The 19,484-nt window shown below is 37.4% G+C and overlaps 1 protein-coding gene across 1 annotated transcript in view; it reads left to right on the top strand.

Annotated features, from left to right (window-relative positions):
* The window catches only part of LOC139134992 (calcium/calmodulin-dependent protein kinase type 1D-like), a 107,578-nt gene extending 89,164 nt beyond the window's left edge, over positions 1–18,414 (top strand). Inside the window, exon 10 of the mRNA XM_070702141.1 lies at positions 14,816–18,414. Within this exon, the coding sequence (XP_070558242.1) occupies positions 14,816–14,908 (93 nt within the window). The 3' untranslated portion in view covers positions 14,909–18,414. The remainder of the gene's footprint in view (positions 1–14,815) is intronic.
* Positions 18,415–19,484: the final 1,070 nt, after the last annotated feature.

Below are 19,484 nucleotides of genomic sequence, written 5' to 3'. Positions count from 1 at the left end.
AAACAGTGATACCACTGTACAAATAAAATGCAAAACCATTTTCAAAAGATACAGAATAACTTCAAGGCCTGCTTGCGGCCATCGTACTGTCTAATTAGTTTCCTTTTTTCAAAAAAAAATGTCTGGCAACCTTCCACAAGTCTGGAAAGTGATCACCCTGCAACTGTCTAGAGCAGAGTTGATACAATCAGGCAGTCATGTCGTCGTATTTCCAGCCGTCTAACAGGGAATAGTTTTCCAAATGCAATCATCATGGCAATGTAAATAATTTAGATTTTAATCATTGTGTAGCAGCATGAGCAGCAACCACGCATGAAGGAGAGTTACTGCATTGTTAACGTTTTGGTGAATCTGAACAACAGCCTGTGTGGAACTTGTAACACATTCTTGGCATTGAGAATTGTAAGTTTCTCCCAGGTGGATTTCAGATGTGTGTCTGAGACAAATGCTGTTTGGTGTGCAATACAGTGTGTTCCACTGACACTCAATATTCTTCACTTTGGTTCAGACTGTGTGAAACCATGAGATAGTAGAGGGGAAACTGTCCATGGTTAAACAGATTGTTAAAATGTCCAAATGGTTTTAAAGAATTATACAAGTTTTAAGAGTTATTTTTGAACCAGAATCTTGAAAAGTATTTTGCTTTGTCGTTACTCATTAATACAGAAAAAAATGACTGACAGGAAATTGCTGGCTTTATGTATTTGACTCTGAGACAGTAGAGGGGGAACTTCTCTCAGTCTACAGTTAAACAGATTGTTAAATGTCCAGTTGGTTTCCAAAGAATCATGCAAGTTTAGAGAGCTACTTTTAAACCAGAATCTTGAAAAGTATTTTGCTCATTATTAATACAGAAAAATATGACTGGCAAAATTGGCTGGCTTGATGTATCTCATTCTGAGCCATGTGATGTCCTTTTGCTTTAATACCACAGAATATCGACCAACAACATCAAAAGAGCTGATCGATCTGCACACTTCAATCTCTGAAATACAAATCAGAGATCACTCTAACTTGCAATCTGGTCCGAAAACAGTGTCGGAGGCTATTTCAAAGGTGTCGCAGATTCATGTTTGTGGCATTAAAATCTGAAAAGCTATAAAAAGGATGGATTATTGGTTCGCTTTGGGGAACGCGCCCACTTGCTACTTTTACTCTTAAATTATGTAGCTATAGCATCACACATACTTGATGTGAATAACTCTCAACACCAAGCAATGAAGAGTGATTTTAGGACGATACTCAAGGATTCAACAGTGGAGTGGCTGAAACGTTGTAAAAACTAGAACCAATTAGCATTTCTGTGACATCATGTATTAACCCTTTCACCACCATGGTTTGTCCCAAATCCATTGTTTTCTATGGTAAAGTTGGAACTGTACACAGGGAACTGGGGGTGAAAGGGTTAAACCATACATCTATATGTTCTGGGTTATGGTATCACGTATTTGATTACACATAAACTCACAAGATCTGTTTTTTAGCTAATATTTGGTATGTATATAAATACCAAAAAGAGCTTATATGGTGAGTCGGTGGCGTCTGTATGTCTGTATGTATGTATGTGCGGATGTATGTCCGTCACACGCAAAAACTCCCAAACCGCCACACCTACCATCACAGTATTTGGTGTATAGGTAGACCCAGGGGTTGAGATGTGACGTTGTTCAAATGAACATGTCAGCGTCAAAAATATGCAAGTGAGGTAAGAAAAAGGGGAAATCCTGCAAATGTGCAGGAGTGGTGGCATGCCAGTGACTGAAACTGGCTACTCCACGGACCTTGAGTCATTTCCTGTCATTGTTCATGAACTGATACATATTGGCAGACCTGCTGAAACCATGAAGGACTGTGTTAAAACATTCCTCTGCTAAGCCTGTTCCTAAAGTTGACCTACAGTACCTAAAATTTCAGACATTATTTAGTTTTGTTATTCTTGTTTTTCTGGTTTGTTGATAATGCAGGTTTCCCATAGCAACTGTTACTTGGTGATTAAATCCTTCAGTGTTGTCTCAATACTCTCTGCCTTAGGTACAGTGCGGTTTAGCCACTTCATTGCAAGCAGCAGCCTGTACGTGCACAAGTGAATTGTGTAAGGGTCAAGGCATTTATCTTCATTATAATGAAGAGCAAAAGGAAAAAAAATTGATTTACATAGTAGTGAGAAATTTTGGTTCAAAAAGAAAAGCAGTCAAGTTCTAGCATATAGGGAATTTAATATAATAGGTCATTTATCCTTTATAGATCATTCACTGTTTCCCTATGAGTAGTAGCTATTAACCTGTTCACCCCTAATTCCCTGTGAACAGGTCCACTATCACCAGTGATCACATTGGGTTTCGGTCAAACCATGGTGGCAAAAGGGACAAAATCGAAATGAGGAAACAATTTACTTACACCCGGGTGAACTTGTTATGCTGTGGCATTGGTTGACTGAGAACAACCTGCTATCACAGACAAGATGAAGGGGGGTGGGGGGCCTGTCATTTTCAGCTGTGTTGCTGGTAAAAATAGCACCATAATAAGGTAGATACCGTATATCATTGCAGCTAGCTTTAATTTGACCTAGAATTTTAACAAGTCAGTAGCTGAGTTAGTTTTAGTGACAATAGCCTCCTCCAAGTCTTGGTCAAAGTACTCCTTGTCTACAGCTGCATTGTTTTAAGTTGTCCATCACCAAGTTAAATGTGTTGCTCTTCGGCCTTAGAATATTAAATGTCCATCCCAAATCAGCAGAGGATGATAAGAAAGACACTATTCAGTATATGCCTCTGTCACACGCTTACATGTGAGTGCACACGCAAAATTGTATAAAGATGTGCTCATTTCAGTGTACTTGAATCAATAAAGACCATTCCTTGTAGTTTTCCAAAGGACAAAAATGATCCAAAATACTGCGAATCATTTTATTAGTAGTTTGGTCACCATTTACGTCCCTCTTTCAAAGACACTTCATGTTACAATAGAGTGGGAAATGGTAAACAGATTTGTCTTGAATTTTTCTGCGGCAGTAATGGGTGTGAAAGTGAAACTCCCAAGTGGTAATTGGGCTTGAATTTGCAAGACTTGAACATTTGCTCAAATTTTCTGTGATGGGTCAATGTGCAATACTTGGTGCTAGAGAAGCAGTGTATGCAATACTTACTGATGCTCCAAATTCAAAATGGCCACCATCCCTGTGTTAACTCTATGGGGAAAAATTGAATTTTTGGTTTTGATACAAATGAGCTGGCGGAAACTTTATTTGCTCCATGAGTTTCAAAATGAAACCCACAAAAGTGGTTAAAAAGAAATATTGTCAAAGTTTTAGAGTCCAAATATATGTCCTATTTATTTATTATTTATTTATTTGTTGCAACCCTTATAAAGCAGGGGCTCACTAAAAACAACAGGAGCAGCAAATTACACTGCCGGACACTGGAAATGTCAGGAAATGAGTGGAAATGTCCTTGAGGCGCATTCTACCTGAAAAAAGAAATGCCGTAATATGCTATTAACTTGATATTTTACATACATGTATGCATGATTACAAACCCAGCACTGATCCAACACTCCCTCCATTTTATCTTGCAATCATTGGTATGTTCCACACTGTACTGTTCACCATTCAACCACATTCACTGTGACATCCGCATGTATGCTTGTTCATGAACTGACAAATTTGTCTGCGGCAGTAATTGGTGTTAAGTAAATAGTAAAATGTACCAAAGCAGAACACAAATGACGGTATCAAATACGAGCGGAGTGTCACAAATGGCATAAACATTCAGTAGTCCTATTGTGAAATGAAGTGTGTAAACCAAACTTTCCAGGTGTTGCACATCCAACTACAATTGATAATCTGTAATCAGAGATTGTAATACCCGCAGTCAATGTTATTTCAGCAAAATTGACACCGTTGAAGAATCAGCATGTTCTATTTCTCTGAAACTTTGTAATTAAGCAGTGTAAACATGAAGTGGTTTAGGCTATTTACAATCAGACCACAAATGTCGTACGCCAGATCACGTTTTTTTGTCATTTGGTTGCCTACTCAGAAATAATATACGGTAATCCAACATACAGTGCAAATAATGGTGTTTGAAATTCTGTTTTATGCATGGTTTTGTGGGTACATGTGAAGAGTACTATAAGGTGTCATCTTTTACATGACAATAAACATGTACTGGTACTGTTTTCAGTGAATGATTTAAAATCCTCTAACTTCTTGGGCAATACGACATTGTAATAAATGACATTTTTCTTTCCCAGGATTCAATAGTTGTGCCTCCTTTTTATGTTTCACTGCAGTCTAGTATGAGGTAATTGCTAACTTCATATTGGAATAAAATAAATGTTAATGCTCTGCATTCATTAAGTAACATATATGGACGTCAGAAAGTACAAGGTTATCGATATTTGTGTAATTTATCCTATCGTTAATGCAGGATTTTGATTTTAAAACGTCTGATTCAAATGAGCCCTGAACATCTTCATTGATTTCAGTTTAGAAATGTTTAAAATTGCTATTTGTAATTATTACTGTGAAATATGCATGTGAGACTGATACCTCGTGGTGAAATAAATCACAGAGTACATAACTACGGCCAATCAGATCCGAGTACCACTACACCATCAGCCAATCAAATTCAACTTTAGAAGAATTGTCTCATTCCAGTGATATCACTTTAGAACAGCTATAATGATTTGCCGAAAATAAAAAAAAGTTGTATGCCCATCTGCACCCTAAACCATGAATGGATGACAGAGCTGCAGGCTCTATCTGTGGTTACCTGTGTTCAGACTTCAAACCTGTTGAATGCACCAGAATAAGAAAAAATTGTGGAAGAGTAGATCGTTTGACCTTGGCAGATGAACTTGAAGAGAATGGCAATTTACACTATATGGAATACAAAATATAATTCAGGAAACGTGGGTGCAGAGATTAGATAACTTCAATGGAAGTTCCATGAATGAATACAGCACCAGTCACAGGCTGAGGTCTGGTAAAACTTCTATCTCAGGATAACAATTGTACCAATGATATTCCCATAAAACTTCATAAAAGATGGGTTTGTCTCCAGTATAAGATCAAAGAACAAACAGAACAGATTGTCTAAGCCCAACATGACCCACCCAGCTTAAGTGAGATGACATCCCTGTCACGCTGTGGTCGTAATTTTCTTTTACATGTGTTGCGACAAATTTGAAATACATCAGCCTCGAACTTAATGAAGCCCTGAAAGCGGCAGTAATGGCATATTCCTTTGTAATGCAATCCTGCCAGACATTCCAATTCTGATAGCCATGACACAGAAGAAAATATTCCGGTCAACAAATATTCAGGTCATATCCGTGACCGTCACGTCTGGAAAAAAAAGAACGTAATTATCAATATTGACTATTTTACATCCTGAGGAATCACTTTAAGTTAGAACTTTTCGAAATTCACAGCCCACAGTTTTCTGACAAATTATATGTAAAGTGCGCAAGGTTCGGTGCAGAGTGGCTGCCAAATCAATTACAAGAAAATATGGAGTGAGTACACATAGCATTTGTGTGACAAATCATCTGAGTTGGACCAGAATGCAGTGTGGCAAGCCAGTGACACATTGTTGATTTTATTTATTACAGGGTATTTGATTGGCTTTCAGCTCTTCTTTAAAGATGTATATGATGGTGATTTTATTTCTAAAGTATTGACTAATGAAGGCCCAAGTTGCCATTAAAAGTAGGTCATAAGCTGTATGAGCACAGAGGGTAGGTCCCAGCCTTCAGGACTACTGCAAATGGCTTTTGGTATTCCCCTGCTTGCTGTGGTGTGTTTGTGTATACAGTACCGTAATATGGTACCTGTTTCAGACACCATTAATTCTGGGTAATGTGTTTGGCTTTGTGGGCCGTATTCTGTACCATATACCCATGATCTGTTTTTTGACAACATTCCATGTGAGTCGAGGGCAGATGATGCTCTGTACTTTCAGTCTAGTGAAACTGTTGTCCGGTAAAAAGTCTACTGCTAAATAAATGTAAAAAGACAGCAGTTGCACTGAGACGTGAATGATTACGGCATTGGTGACAGATGCAGAAAAGTAAGGCAAATGGCAAAGATTATCTTCATCACAGAAAGTATATCCAACATTTTCGTCACTGAACTTAAAAAAGTAGAAACTCTTGAAACATGGCGTACGTGTTGTATCATCCATGAGTTAAGACAGCTTTGCAATGACTGAAGTCGTGTGTTTGAATGGCAATTTATTACGACAAGGGAGTTAACATTTTGCACAGATGAGAGTGTCATGTCGCAAAATGTGCAGATTAAATGTTATGAGTCAAGTCTAGGGAAACAGTTCCCTGTCTCGTGCAGTTTTGTTTTAAAGTTCCTTTTCAACGGTCCATAGAAGGACATGTATATGAATTGATGCCTACCTGGAACTTATGATAGGTGTATTTATTATACAGCATCATGTCGATGTAGCTCTCTTATTGTTGTATCACCCAATGTTGAAGTTCAAGTGCTGGTGTGAAGAAGTATACTGAGGTCATGCCACTCAATAATCACAGTCAATTCCTTGACAATATTGTGTGCTGTCCTTTAGTTCCCATAGTCTTTGTTACTTGATATGTGTGACTAATTCCTTTCAAGTTCTCAATTCAATATAAATTAAATCTCATTATATACATGCACTCCATTTTCAGTTCGTCCCAATTCAGAACAGTAGGGAAAAGATTGAAAGAAAAGTGTGGCTAGAAAATAACATATAATACACAAGTCTGGTGCTGTGGTCAGATTCAAGGAGGAAAATTAAAAGTTAAATGAAAAATAAATTTTAAAGTTACTGTATCAAATACCAGTAGGCACTGTATAAATACATAGCTTTTCTCTCTAATTTGCCTGATGGATAATTTCAAAGTTAGCCAGGCTGTATGCATAAAGTGCATCACAGAAAAAAAAAGGAATTTGCAGATAGCTGATTTCATGCGTAATCAAGGTAGTGAGACTTTGAGGGAGAAATTGTGACAGCCAAATATCAGCGGAAAATGAAAGATTCAGAAAAAAATGAACCCCACACGAAGGGCGCGAATCTTGCCGTGATATTAAATGCAATCACTTTTTACGGAGGGTTAAGGTTCTAGTTGAAAGAAGCAATTATGAGCTCATTTAAGCCTGGGATATGCTCATTAAGATTAGGGACACTTGATAATTCTGTCTTTAGCTCCTTAGAGTGCTCAGAGGTTGCTAGGAGGAGACATGAACCGAGCCAGTAAATTGTCCGTTACATATTTCATCCTGGGAGACACTCAGTGATTTCTTGTACATTTTTTTGAAACATTTTGTTTGTACAGAGAAATTATGACATACTGAGGTGATGGTGAAGATTGCATAGCGTTCATGTCTTTCTTATCACGACACTGAGATGTAATTTCAGGCACTTGATCATTTAGTCATCCAAACCAGTATATCCTTGATAGGACTTTAAGAATTTCTAGTTCCGGGTTCTCAGGCTTGTTTCTGTGACCTTTGAGCAGTGCAAAATCTCAGCCCAGTGCACTCTCAAGTAATGGGTGAGCACAAACAGCTTTTGGAAATATGGGAAGGCGTATCTCTTATTTAGATGTTCTCAGGGTTTATATTACACAAAGGTGATCACATGGGTCTGTACAAGGGACAGGATATCCTTGACTGTTATTCTGTAAATGAATGGGCATAAGGAATGATGGTTTGCAACTGTATGTATACATGCACCAGAGTGGCGTAGAATCTGAGGTGCATTTCCAACAGACTAGTGACAACTTGGTGTCAGCACAAGGTCACAGCTTCTGATTAATCATATGGTGTATCTCACCCACCAAGTTCACTGCAATAATTACGCCAGTCGTTGACATTGAATTAGTGGGAACACCATAGCCGAATGACAAAATTGATTGTCTGTTGTTGTATCAGGTTTAACATATGACCTTGCCAGCTAGGGCACATGATATTATCTAGAAAAACCAGGTCAACAAGTGAAATCCCCTGGCTTTGAATTCTCCAATTAGTGCTTAATTGGTTCAACTGTGTTGCGACTTTTGAAGTCTAAGATGCGCTTCCAGCCATGGCTCATCAAGTGCAACAGACATCCACTTTGCCGCCATCGTTTTGATGGCAAGGCAGTGTTGAAGATGAAACTGTCATTAAACGGGATAGACATACAGTGACTTTCAACCCCATTTGCTGTCATCCATGGACTCTCAGAGTGTTAAAGTCACATGTGTTTGTTATTTGTGACGGTAATCATATGTCTCGCAGGCTTATAAATTAGAAAAAGCCATATAGCATGACTGCCACTGCTTGGAAAACTGATAACGTCGTCAGAGAGGGTTGAAGTTTATTTTCTCAGATGCAAGACTTGACAGGGAATTAATTACTTTCTGTCTCACTCTCCCATTAACACACACCGCCTCTTTGTAAAGCGGACTTCTAAGGTCAGCATCAATTGGTACTTGGTCAATGTCACTGTCATCTAGAGTCCTTGGGTGGCATCAGTCAACTACCAGGGGGGTAATATCGGACACACTAGCGTTCAACGAGGACATGCTGTGTTGTTCCAACTCATAAAATTGAGTCACAGAGTCAGGTGACTGTGTACTGAAAGTTCCCATGTTGGTACGTATCAGCCGTGTTTTAGGATTCTTTAAGATTCGTTGTTAAAGCTCCACCAGCTGTAATGTTTGATGTTCCTTTTTCTACTTACAAAGTTACGTTGACGTTGATGAGCGTAGTGTAAAACTTGTCAAAATGGCCTGAGATTTTTGTGTATTTTCCAATCATCAAACTGAATTTTAGTGATGGCCTGAATTCATTTGTGAAGATACAGTGCATTTTGAATACAATGTATTTTCATTGTGTTGGCAAAGGGAGTAACTTGCATTTCAACATACTTTTAGGTGAAGATTATTTATTCATTAACAAGAACAAAAAATAGTGAAAATGTCATCAAAAAATTACACCCATTGTCCCTTGAAGTATAGAACCATCAGTTAGCAGTAGAATGCATGACAGTAGAGTGTTCCAATCAGTTTGCTCATTACCCTGAATTCATGTACGGCATCTTATCTGTATAGGTCATAAATTCTGGCAATAGTGTGAGAAGTGCATGGTATTTGAACTCAGATTGGTTTGCTGTCGAAAGACATGCTAACAAAGCAAGTTCATGTACAAACTGCATCTCCTCACTCTCCTTAATGTGCGGCTGTGCGTCACTGACAGAAAGGTGGGGGGGGGGGGGAAGTTATAACTGTTTGTTTTGCTGGACCCGACGGGATTGTAAATGAAGTTCATGTCCTTTTCAACCCTGCAATAATAGTTAGAACCAAATAATCAAATGCAAGAAATGTAAGAAATTTCTATCATTTGTAGGTGTGTTCTCATTAAAGCAACTTATTTGCAGTTTTCTTAACCCTTTGAGCACCAAAGTCTATTTTTGTCCCCTTTATAAATAAACCCAAGTAAATTTTTCTCAGATTTTTGCCAAATTTTCAGAAAAAACAGTAGCAAATGACATGTGATGGCCATTTGGTCCAAAATTATCAAAAGATAATTGATAAATTCATAAAAATTGGTAAAATTTTGCACTTAAATTTTTTGCGGGAGAAAATTACAGCACTCAATGGGTTAATCAGCGTATTATATCCTTGTGTTGCAGTGAAATGTTTTTATGTAAAGTATTTGTTCATCAGGACTGACTGAAAATTCAGATATGGACAGACCTCCCTCTCCCCTTAAAAAATTTGATAAAGAATTTACTGTGCTCTGGCAAGACTTAAAATAACCTCTCAGTGTTCAAGATAGGGATGTCTTTTTTGACCAAGAATCATTATTTATGTGGGAAAATGATACCGGGTAATTTCAGAAGTGAACCATTTGCACACTGAGGTATTAACGGGAAGAGTAATACATCCTGGTTTCTGAAACGACTGCCGGGTTTTTCTCCGTAATTGGTGACAATCTTTCCCTGGCAAAACCCAATGAGAATCTCCAAGTTACCTCCTCACTGATGTGAAGTCAAGCATATACTCTATGTGCTAATTTGCAGTTGAAGTGGGCCAGTGGTGAGAGATTATGTGGGATGTGTGTACTGCAAGTTATCCAGTGTCTGCATGCACGCCGCCTCTAAATGAATCAACACTTTGGGAGAAACCTTCACTTGTGACTGCTAATTGATGATGTGAAGGTGATGGATGTTGCTCCGCCAGCGCGACCTCTGTTCCACTTTCTTGATAAATGTCTTGATATACCCTGACAGTGTCAGCACACTGCTTGTTAGCAAAAGATTTGGAAGATCAATCCCAGCCTTGTTCTTCCGATTCGGCCAATATTGGGGCTCCCTGTATGCTAGCTATGTCCTGGCTGTCCAGGGGGGCAGCTATGTGTGTACCACACTCATGGCCCTAGTCTCTATATGGCATGCGTTTTGCAGTTCAATGCTCTTTTATTCCTCTCATACATGACACGCAAGTTCACTGACATGTCTGCATTATCCATCTGTTGTTGTAAATCAACACGGTATGGTCCCTGCTGTGATCAGGGTATTATGTATAGATCAACACTATGAGCAACAATAGAATACATGTATTTTTCAGATAGGCCTGCGGTCATGTGTCTCGATCAATCCCGTCTCAATCATCACACAAGCATTTTAACCCTTTCACCACAGTGGTTCGTCCCAAATACATTGTTATCAATGACGATTTTAGACTAGTATAAATGGAATTGGGGTAGACAGGTTAAAGTATATAATATTACTACACCTGCGCCGTGCCCTTGATCTGTAAATTCAGTCACTATGACCTGTTATGAATGTGTAACGTTTTTGATGAGTACTAGGTCAGTATTTGTATTCTTTCGAATAGATGGTTTGTTGCATAGATCAGTGTCGTGACATGGAATTTCGGTCTTCATAGCCAGCTTATACATTGCATGCATTACATAGCCTGATGCAGAGGGTTTATTTTTGATTCAGCTGCCCAGCTGCCATTGTTGTCATAGTTCAATGTTGCTGTGTTATTGGAAGCATCTGTCCGTAAGACCAAAACTATTATGCAGGACAGATGTGATGGAAAGTCTTATTTCTGAATGATGACTGGTATGCACACACACTAGCCTTTAAATATGTCCACAGACCAAGCCATCCATGCATGCAGCTTATATGTGTCAATCTTTTTAATTTGAAGAACATGGTTAAGTTGTCAACAGGGATAAAGTTTGATCATAGTGCTCAGTGCAGTCTCATTTTGGTAGGCAGTGCAGTTTCCACTATTGCTTTGAGGATTTGGTCAAGTACATTGCTGTGTGAGCTCTCAATCACAGGTTTAGGTTTTAAGGTATAGAGTTGAATCTCAGCTCTCTATCAAGACTTTGTCAGAACCAATCATATATTGAAGTGGATGCATATCTCTCTCTCTCTCTCTCTCTCTCTCTCTCTCTCTCTCTCCTCCTCTCTCTCTCTCTCTCTCTCTCTCTCTCTCTCTCTCTCTCTCTCTTACCCTATTGTCTATATGTTTTGGCTGTTTATTAATAAGTTTGCCAGTGGTACTTTCATTTCTCAACTTTACAAGTATACAGTTATTTTAGTGATATATGTAAACTCATTGTGATACCATATTTCTTATAGAAGTGAAACTAAATCAAGACATTTCAATATTCCCATACAACATACCTGCAAACTGATATAATATGCTAGCCCATGTTTATATTTTTCTAAGGAATAATTATAATATTTCCATCACAATTATCAGAAAGTTCGTCCAATTTATATCACACACTAAATACTACTGTACTGTAAGAAGTGTTGACACAAAAAAATACAGCTGTGAATAAATATGAGGGATACACTGTCCCTGAGAGTGAACTTTCCCATTATGGCTGAAAGTTGTGTGCATGCCTTTCACAGACAAAATTATTTATTTTGTTTAATTGCCTACCAAATGGAGTGATTTCCTTCTGAAGAATTCCATTTCTCATGTGTGTTGGTTAATCAGAATCCAGTTCATGTATCCGATTATTGCCATGTGCGTAGGTGTACCAGTTTGCTTACCTCAGCAGGATGTAAGCCATACAGCATAAATGTACACAATTTCAGCTGTCCTGAAATATTGCATCTTGGGAAGGAATTGGACAGTGATTGAAATCTAAGATGTGATGTAGATCTTGAGTGTGATTTATATTTTGCAAACGCAGAGGGATACCAGGCTTGTGAATTTTTGACATTTGGTACTTGTCTGACCTCAGTGTTTCATCTCTTTCTCTCTAATTGGTCACTATGCCAGATAAATAACGTGCTGTTTCCTTATGTAGGCCAAAGGGCAGCCCTGTCATAAAACCCCATTTGGAAATAATTTATTGGAAATGTTCGTTGAGAGGAGACCATTTGAATACCGTATGTTACACACATGTTTTGGTCTGTATGTGGGACCATAAAATGGGGTCACCATACAGACAGCCAAAGGTTGAACTTGACATTCATTTCTTATTAAAGCGCAGTGATCCATATCAAGTGTAATCTTTGCAACGCAAAAGCATAAAAGATGATTGCAGGTAGCTCTGTGCCAAATCTTTCTGAGGAACTATGAGAAAGAGGTACTTATGAGAGGAATTTCTCACATTATTGGCAATAAGATGATGTAACTGTAATGTGTAGACGTATGATGCTGTACTAAGAAATTCTTGCCAGTATTCAATAGTTTTAAATCACCAAAACAAACAAATAAGCCGAAGTTGATTCATTGGGTCTCTCTAACAAAATATGGTAAAAACAGGCAGGCTTTTTGGGGCATTGCCTTTTTGAGTATGGAGAAACCTGGTGAAGTATCGTGCACAACTAAACGATGCAACATATGTACTATAAATTTCCTTTGAAAGAATTAATAGTGACAGACAATTTCATACATGTTGTGCAACAAGCTTTAAAAACGAAGGTTGGGCCAATGTTAGGCAAAAGGAAGGATTGAGCAATAACCCTATAGTAACATCATTTATTACCACAGACGGTAGAGGTCAGAGCAGATTGGCATGCTAAGCGCTCGGCATGCTGGCTTCTACATTTTCACATTCTTGAAGGTGTTGTGGTATTCCATGTCAACATAATATATTTCACATCATGGAAAACACTCTAAGGTTGCCCAGAAGCTGTCGAGAGTTAAAAAAACCCCCACCAAAACAATATCAGCATTCTATAAAAATAAGTGGTTTTGTCCATTAAAACAAAGCTACCCTATGACCATACCATACACATTGTGGCTGGGTTTTTTTTACAATGTAATGATCATATGTGACGAAATCTGCAGTGCTTTCTGCCTACTTTCATATCCTCTTTTCCATTTCCTTTTCATTAAACTCAAAGGCACTGTTTAAAATTTTACAGTCACGATCTGCAAAACAGTGCAGGTTTCAAAGTATTTAGTTCCTGTTATGTTTTGTCACACAGTTTTCAAACTACTGTGTGGGCCCATTTCTCTGCCTCAGATGCATGGAATATTTGCAAACAGCTATATTCCCCTTTCTTGAGTTCTTCATTACTTGTGAAAGGCTAACTCTGAAATATGAAAGGCGTTTCTTTCTTAAAATAAAGCATGTGTCAGTATATAGAAGACTTTGCACCACTTTTGCATAGTTTCAGTGCATTGGAAATGTGGTTTCACATTCCATGACAAGATAATTACAAAACAAAAAATCTAGAACAGATTATAGGACTGCATAATTATATTTTATTAATATTGTCCACAGTTTCCATATGTTATTGACTTTCCATGTAACAATGCGTATTTCACCAGAATTCAGAATTCAGCAATTTATCTAGATAGGGACAACCTCCTCCTATCTATGGTATTGCCACAAAGGCTGCCCTGTATCATCCAAAAGTTACAGCTCCTGTAATTTGCCGTCAATCATAAACATCTCAGTTTACTGTTGATGTTTGTTAAAGATACTGTAGGATCATAGCATTTACTGTAGGATCATAGCATTTACTGTAGGATCATAGCATTTACTGTAGGATCATAGCATTTACTGTAGGATAATAGCATTTCAGCTGTAGAATCATAGCATTTCAGCTGTAGGATTATAGTATATATTTCACAGATGTAGGATCATAGCATTTTAGCTGTAGAATCATAGCATTTACTATAGGATCATAGCATTTCAGCTGTAGGATCATAGCATTTCAGCTGTAGGATCATAGCATTTCAGCTGTAGGATCATAGCATTTCAGCTGTAGGATCATAGCATTTACTGTAGGATCATAGCATTTCAGCTGTAGGATCATAGCATTTCAGCTGTAGGATCATAGCATTTCAGCTGTAGGATCATAGCATTTCAGCTGTAGGATCATAGCATTTACTGTAGGATCATAGCATTTCAGCTGTAGGATCATAGCATTTCAGCTGTAGGATCATAGCATTTCAGCTGTAGGATCATAGCATTTACTGTAGGATCATAGCATTTCAGCTGTAGAATCATAGCATTTCAGCTGTAGGAACATAGCATATTTCAGATGTAGGATCATAGCATTTCACAGAAGTAGAATCATAGCATTTCAGGATGAGGATGACCTTTCATGCAGGTTTTTACTTCCTATTCCCAAAGTGAAAATGCAAGACGGAAATTGAATTCAATGCACAATGAACATGATTTTGTCAGATTTCTGTCCGTTTCATAAGACATGTACATCACAGTTAACTTAAATTTTTACCTATCAATGGTGTAGTCTCTATAGAAACAATGCTGCAAATATATACCAAATCACCTCTGTCATCTCTATTAGCTATATAATTTGATTTTTTTCTATTTTCCTTGTAGCAAGCCTTCAATGCCACGGCAGTGGTGCGTCACATGAGGAAGCTGGGATTACACGGCAGCTCAATGGATCACAGTGCAAACGGTGGCAAGTGATCGCCCAAACTACTCCCACTACTACTACATCAAACATCAACACGAACAAAAAGTATCAAATGAAGAGAAAAAAAAATTACACCGGAGCAGCTTTCAATTTACTTTTATGAAGAAAAGATGTTTTGTAGTTAGGTCAGATTTTTTTTTTAAAAAGGTTGATATTTGTGGTGTAGGTTCTCAAATCTACTTTAAAGAAAGAAGAAAAATATTTTCTTATCATTGTAAGTGTTAGTTGGTGGATTAATCTGGTTCAAATTGTTACCTGACTAAAGATCTGCTTATTTTATGTTGATTCAGAATTGAGATCCTTTGAATATTTTACCCAAGATGCACTGATTTCCCACAATGCACTGGTACAGTGTTAGATTTGTATGCTGATCAGTGCTTTATATTTTTTCTAGTTGTGTATCCAAAGTAATAAGTCAAGATCACCAATCACCGAGTAAAGTATACATTTGATGTTTTTCATGCAGTGAAGGAAGTAATTTTGTCTTGAAATTCAGCTACAAACAAGTGTATAAATGCTCGATTAGTGTTTTTTCATCTGGTATGCAGACAGTGCCTGGTCATAATCAGTGGCTTTTACGGCATTTTTTCCACAGTCTATTAGTGCTGGACATTCAAAGTTTGGCCTGAGTGTCAGCCCAAGCATTGCTGATAGCTTAGAAAAAGCTTTACCAAAGTGATTGGAGACCTAGGCTTGCTACTGTTATTGAAAAATTCATACTGAATTGAAAAAAGAGCCGGCACATCAGAGTCTGACTCACTGTGTGTACTGAGCACAGCACTGGACACATTTGCATTTACATACACAGAGTAGCTTAGGCGCAGCATTTGGTTTTTTTTATGTCTTTTTTAATTCGTATCAATTTTATTAAGTTCGTCCGATTTTAGCCGAGCCATCAAAATCAATGATACAGTTGCACTTTTTCATGATGTTAGACACCATAAGTACCCTGTGGTTACACTTTTGATTTTAGTCAATTTTTTCCATCATGGTAGATATTGAGAGATGTTTTGCATAGACCCAGTTTGGTATTATCATTGTTCATACTAGTACTATTAATCAGTCTTAACTTTTCGCTGTCAATATCCCCAGCTATTGGCTAGGTATTTTACCGGATAGTTTACACTAATCACCTTAATTAGTTTTGTGTTAAGCGCACAAGATATTTACAAAAGAGTTACGCTTGATCAGGTCACTTGAGATTTAAATGTAATGTAACTCGTTATCATTCAAACAAACATAAAAATCAAAAATACAGAGCAGATTTTTCAAACAGTTCTTTGATTTCATTTTCATCATAATCAGGCTACGCACCTTTCAAGAATATCATGTCAAACTCGTCAAAATTTTTTGTGATAATTTAAATGTACTGAACAAGAGCTAGAAAGGCTGGAGATTTACCCCACAATCAATTCAAGAGTCCTGAGACTTGCTGAGTACATCATCTGTTCCCTGCAATGTGATAAGCTTTAGCTGGTAGTGGCATCTGACAAATAAATGATACAGGAAGAAGAATCTTCAAGCAGACAATCAACATATAAGAGCCTACCCATGTTCAGCCGCAGAAAAATCCTAGAAAAAACATGATGTAAAGTACATCTCTTGATATTGATAATCATTCTATTTTTATTCGCACTCTGACACAAATTTGAAATTGTCACTATTCAGATATCAATTCTGACTATATATGGAGCACTTAAATATGCTTGAATATAAAAGATCAGTGAAGTGTGTGCACAAAAGTTTACCCCAAAATTTACAACTCGTAGAAACTGTTACCATAGTTACCAAAATTTGGCTTTATCCATGACGAACACGTTTAGTAGTAGGTGGGCAATCCACACCATAGTGGACAATGAGACACCTGTCAAAGTTTATTATGATGTATATTGTGTGCTTTCATTTGTACAATATTGTAATTTCTTTGATGTTTGGAGAAACATTTGTATTTTACAGTTTACATGGATTCTTTTGTCGGTGGTTGATGGCAAAAAAGTGGCCTAGGTTATCGGAAGTGTAGTTGGGCCGACTACTTCTTAAACTAGTCGTAGTCACTGAGTCTGTGCGTCTCGATCACTGGCTTTCCAGAATGTGATTTCTTCAATTCTCAAGTTGCAGGGAGATACTACACTAAGCGGGTAGACAGTTCTGCAATTTAATCTAACACAAAGTGCATCTTTACCAATAAGTAGTATAAGGTACAGCGCTTTTTGGGGTGAAATTATAGCCTTGTGATGTAATATATTAGTGTGTGTGCAACCAAAAAAAAAAAATTATACTAGAAAATACTGTGTAAATTATTTTATTATAATTATTAAAAATGATATTTATTGTGAAGTGCCTAGAGAAATTTTCTAAAGAATAGGTATTGTTGGTTATCCTTGCTGTGATTTGGGTGTTATGGCATTTTCCCCAGTATTAAAGTAGCTTTAATAGGCATTTTTTAAAATGACACTAGAATCTGCACTCTGCAAAGCACAGACTGAAATGAACAGTTAAAGCTCCAATAGCTCCACGTTTTGTTGTATTTTCTGTTATTTTTGTTCCGTTTGTACGATACTTGTACTACTCCTAAAAATTAAGTGGAAATGCCGAATGTCAACACAAGCTGTATATGTGCGATGTCTAATGTTATTGTTGACAAAGCAATGCTAGCCTGAACCCAATATTCGTTTGTTGACTATCATGTTAGACATTGTGTACATTTCATTTCGGTCGCAAAGCTGGGACTTCAGTGTGTTTCAGTTTACATCAGACAGCCCCAACAAAGCATCGACCCGCTTTCCAGAACAAAAATAAAGAAAATACGACCAAAAGCTACAGCTATTGCCCCTTTGAACGAGGAATGAAGCATTTGGTGCAATTCATTGTCATCGATGTTCATTTAACTGGGTTAGATGTATTTCTTTCTTTCTCTGAAAAGTTGATAATCACTAGGAATGCGGAACTCTGTTTATTTGTGAAACAGGGAAATACTCGCCAATAGTATCTGTTTGGTGTTTGTGACCTGATCAGTGTGCAGATTCCAGTGTATCTGATTTTTTGTGAAAGGGACAGAAAAAATAGCAAAAATGTACTAACTTTTTTGAAAAGTGATTATGTCTTTTGCAGTTTGGAAAGATTAGTGTAAGTTTAGAGTTTATCGCCATTCCCCTATTTTGCTAGACTATTGTTTCTTTTTTTGAAGTAGTGAGTTTATGATCTGTATTCTGCCGACAAATATCCCTGGGGAAATGATTACTAAGCTGGCTGGCTGCCAATGTCAAATGATAAATTGGACCCTTTCAGGCAGGCAATGGTAGCAAAGATTGTTTGCTTATAGGAATACAACCAACGAGAGTTCATTTTGAGTAAAAATAAAAACACAGAAAAGAATGCTTTTTAGATCTGTACAGAAAACTGGGGGTGTGAAGGAAAGTAGGGTTATGTTGACTTTGTACACAGTGTTGTGATAAATAAACTTCTATCCAAAAAAAACAAAACAAAAACAAGAACAAAACGTTTGGTTGTCTTTTTTTTTTTCGTGTGTGCCATTTTTGTGTGAGTCAACGTACTATGGCTATCCCATGATGCAGTATGAATTGTTCCATCAGAGATTCCTGAATGAATCTCAGACACATCTCGGATGTACAAGGAAAACCCTGGATTTGTTTTGTAAAATTCTTAAAATGTCCTAGTGAGCATATTCCTTTCCATGTTTTCATTGTGAATCTAGAGTTGTCTGGTAAATTCTGAAAGTTAACTTGGAAGCAGTGGTTTTAGCTGTGTAATAGCAGTGGTAGGTATTAATTTAGGTAAATCATGTAATGTTACATGTATCTGTGTTTATGCATAAGCAATATGCCACCCTCAGCGATGGGTACATGAAGAGATTTTGAAGAGTTTTTGACATTTGCCTAAGCTATAGTGAGTACATACAGAGACTGAACTAGTCAAAACCAAGTGGTGTACTGATTGCTATTATATCATATTACAGTATAATATATTGAAATTCTGACACAAAACATTAAAAGGGTTTTTCTGACTGAGAATTTGCACATGTTCCAACTGTGCTATATCGCGAATATAGCACTGTTAATATCATGTCTTGGCCAATCAGATAGCTGCATTTGTGCCATCAATAGAATGGTTTGATATGATATTGTACCATATTTATGTACTCTGCAAAAACTTAAAAACTACTGCAAGTGTCACCACAATGTCTGGAGTGGAGATGCATCACGTGTTATGCAATGATTTATGCCATTTTGAATAGTGCTGAAAGACTATTCTTGATTGAAGCAGGTAATAACGGTTTAGCCAGTACTCAGCATTATAGTTGAAAGGAAAATAGAAAAAATAGTGGCATCTATTTAGTCAAAAAGAGAGACTGGTTTTCCCAATGGATGTTATAAAATTAACTGTTGTATGGGGTCCACTGTAGTTGGTCTTGTATATTTTTTCCATAAGGTAGTTGTGCCAATACAGTTTGGATTTTTTGTTGGCCATACTGTTGCAATTTCGACACTTTCATTCCAATAATATCTAGATAATGCAATATTGTACTTTATGAGATATCATGAAATAATG

This window comes from Ptychodera flava, chromosome 6 (genome assembly GCF_041260155.1).
Source record: "Ptychodera flava strain L36383 chromosome 6, AS_Pfla_20210202, whole genome shotgun sequence".
In the NCBI taxonomy this organism is placed as follows: Eukaryota; Metazoa; Hemichordata; class Enteropneusta; family Ptychoderidae; genus Ptychodera; species Ptychodera flava.
This window is presented reverse-complemented; position numbering and strand designations above follow the sequence as displayed.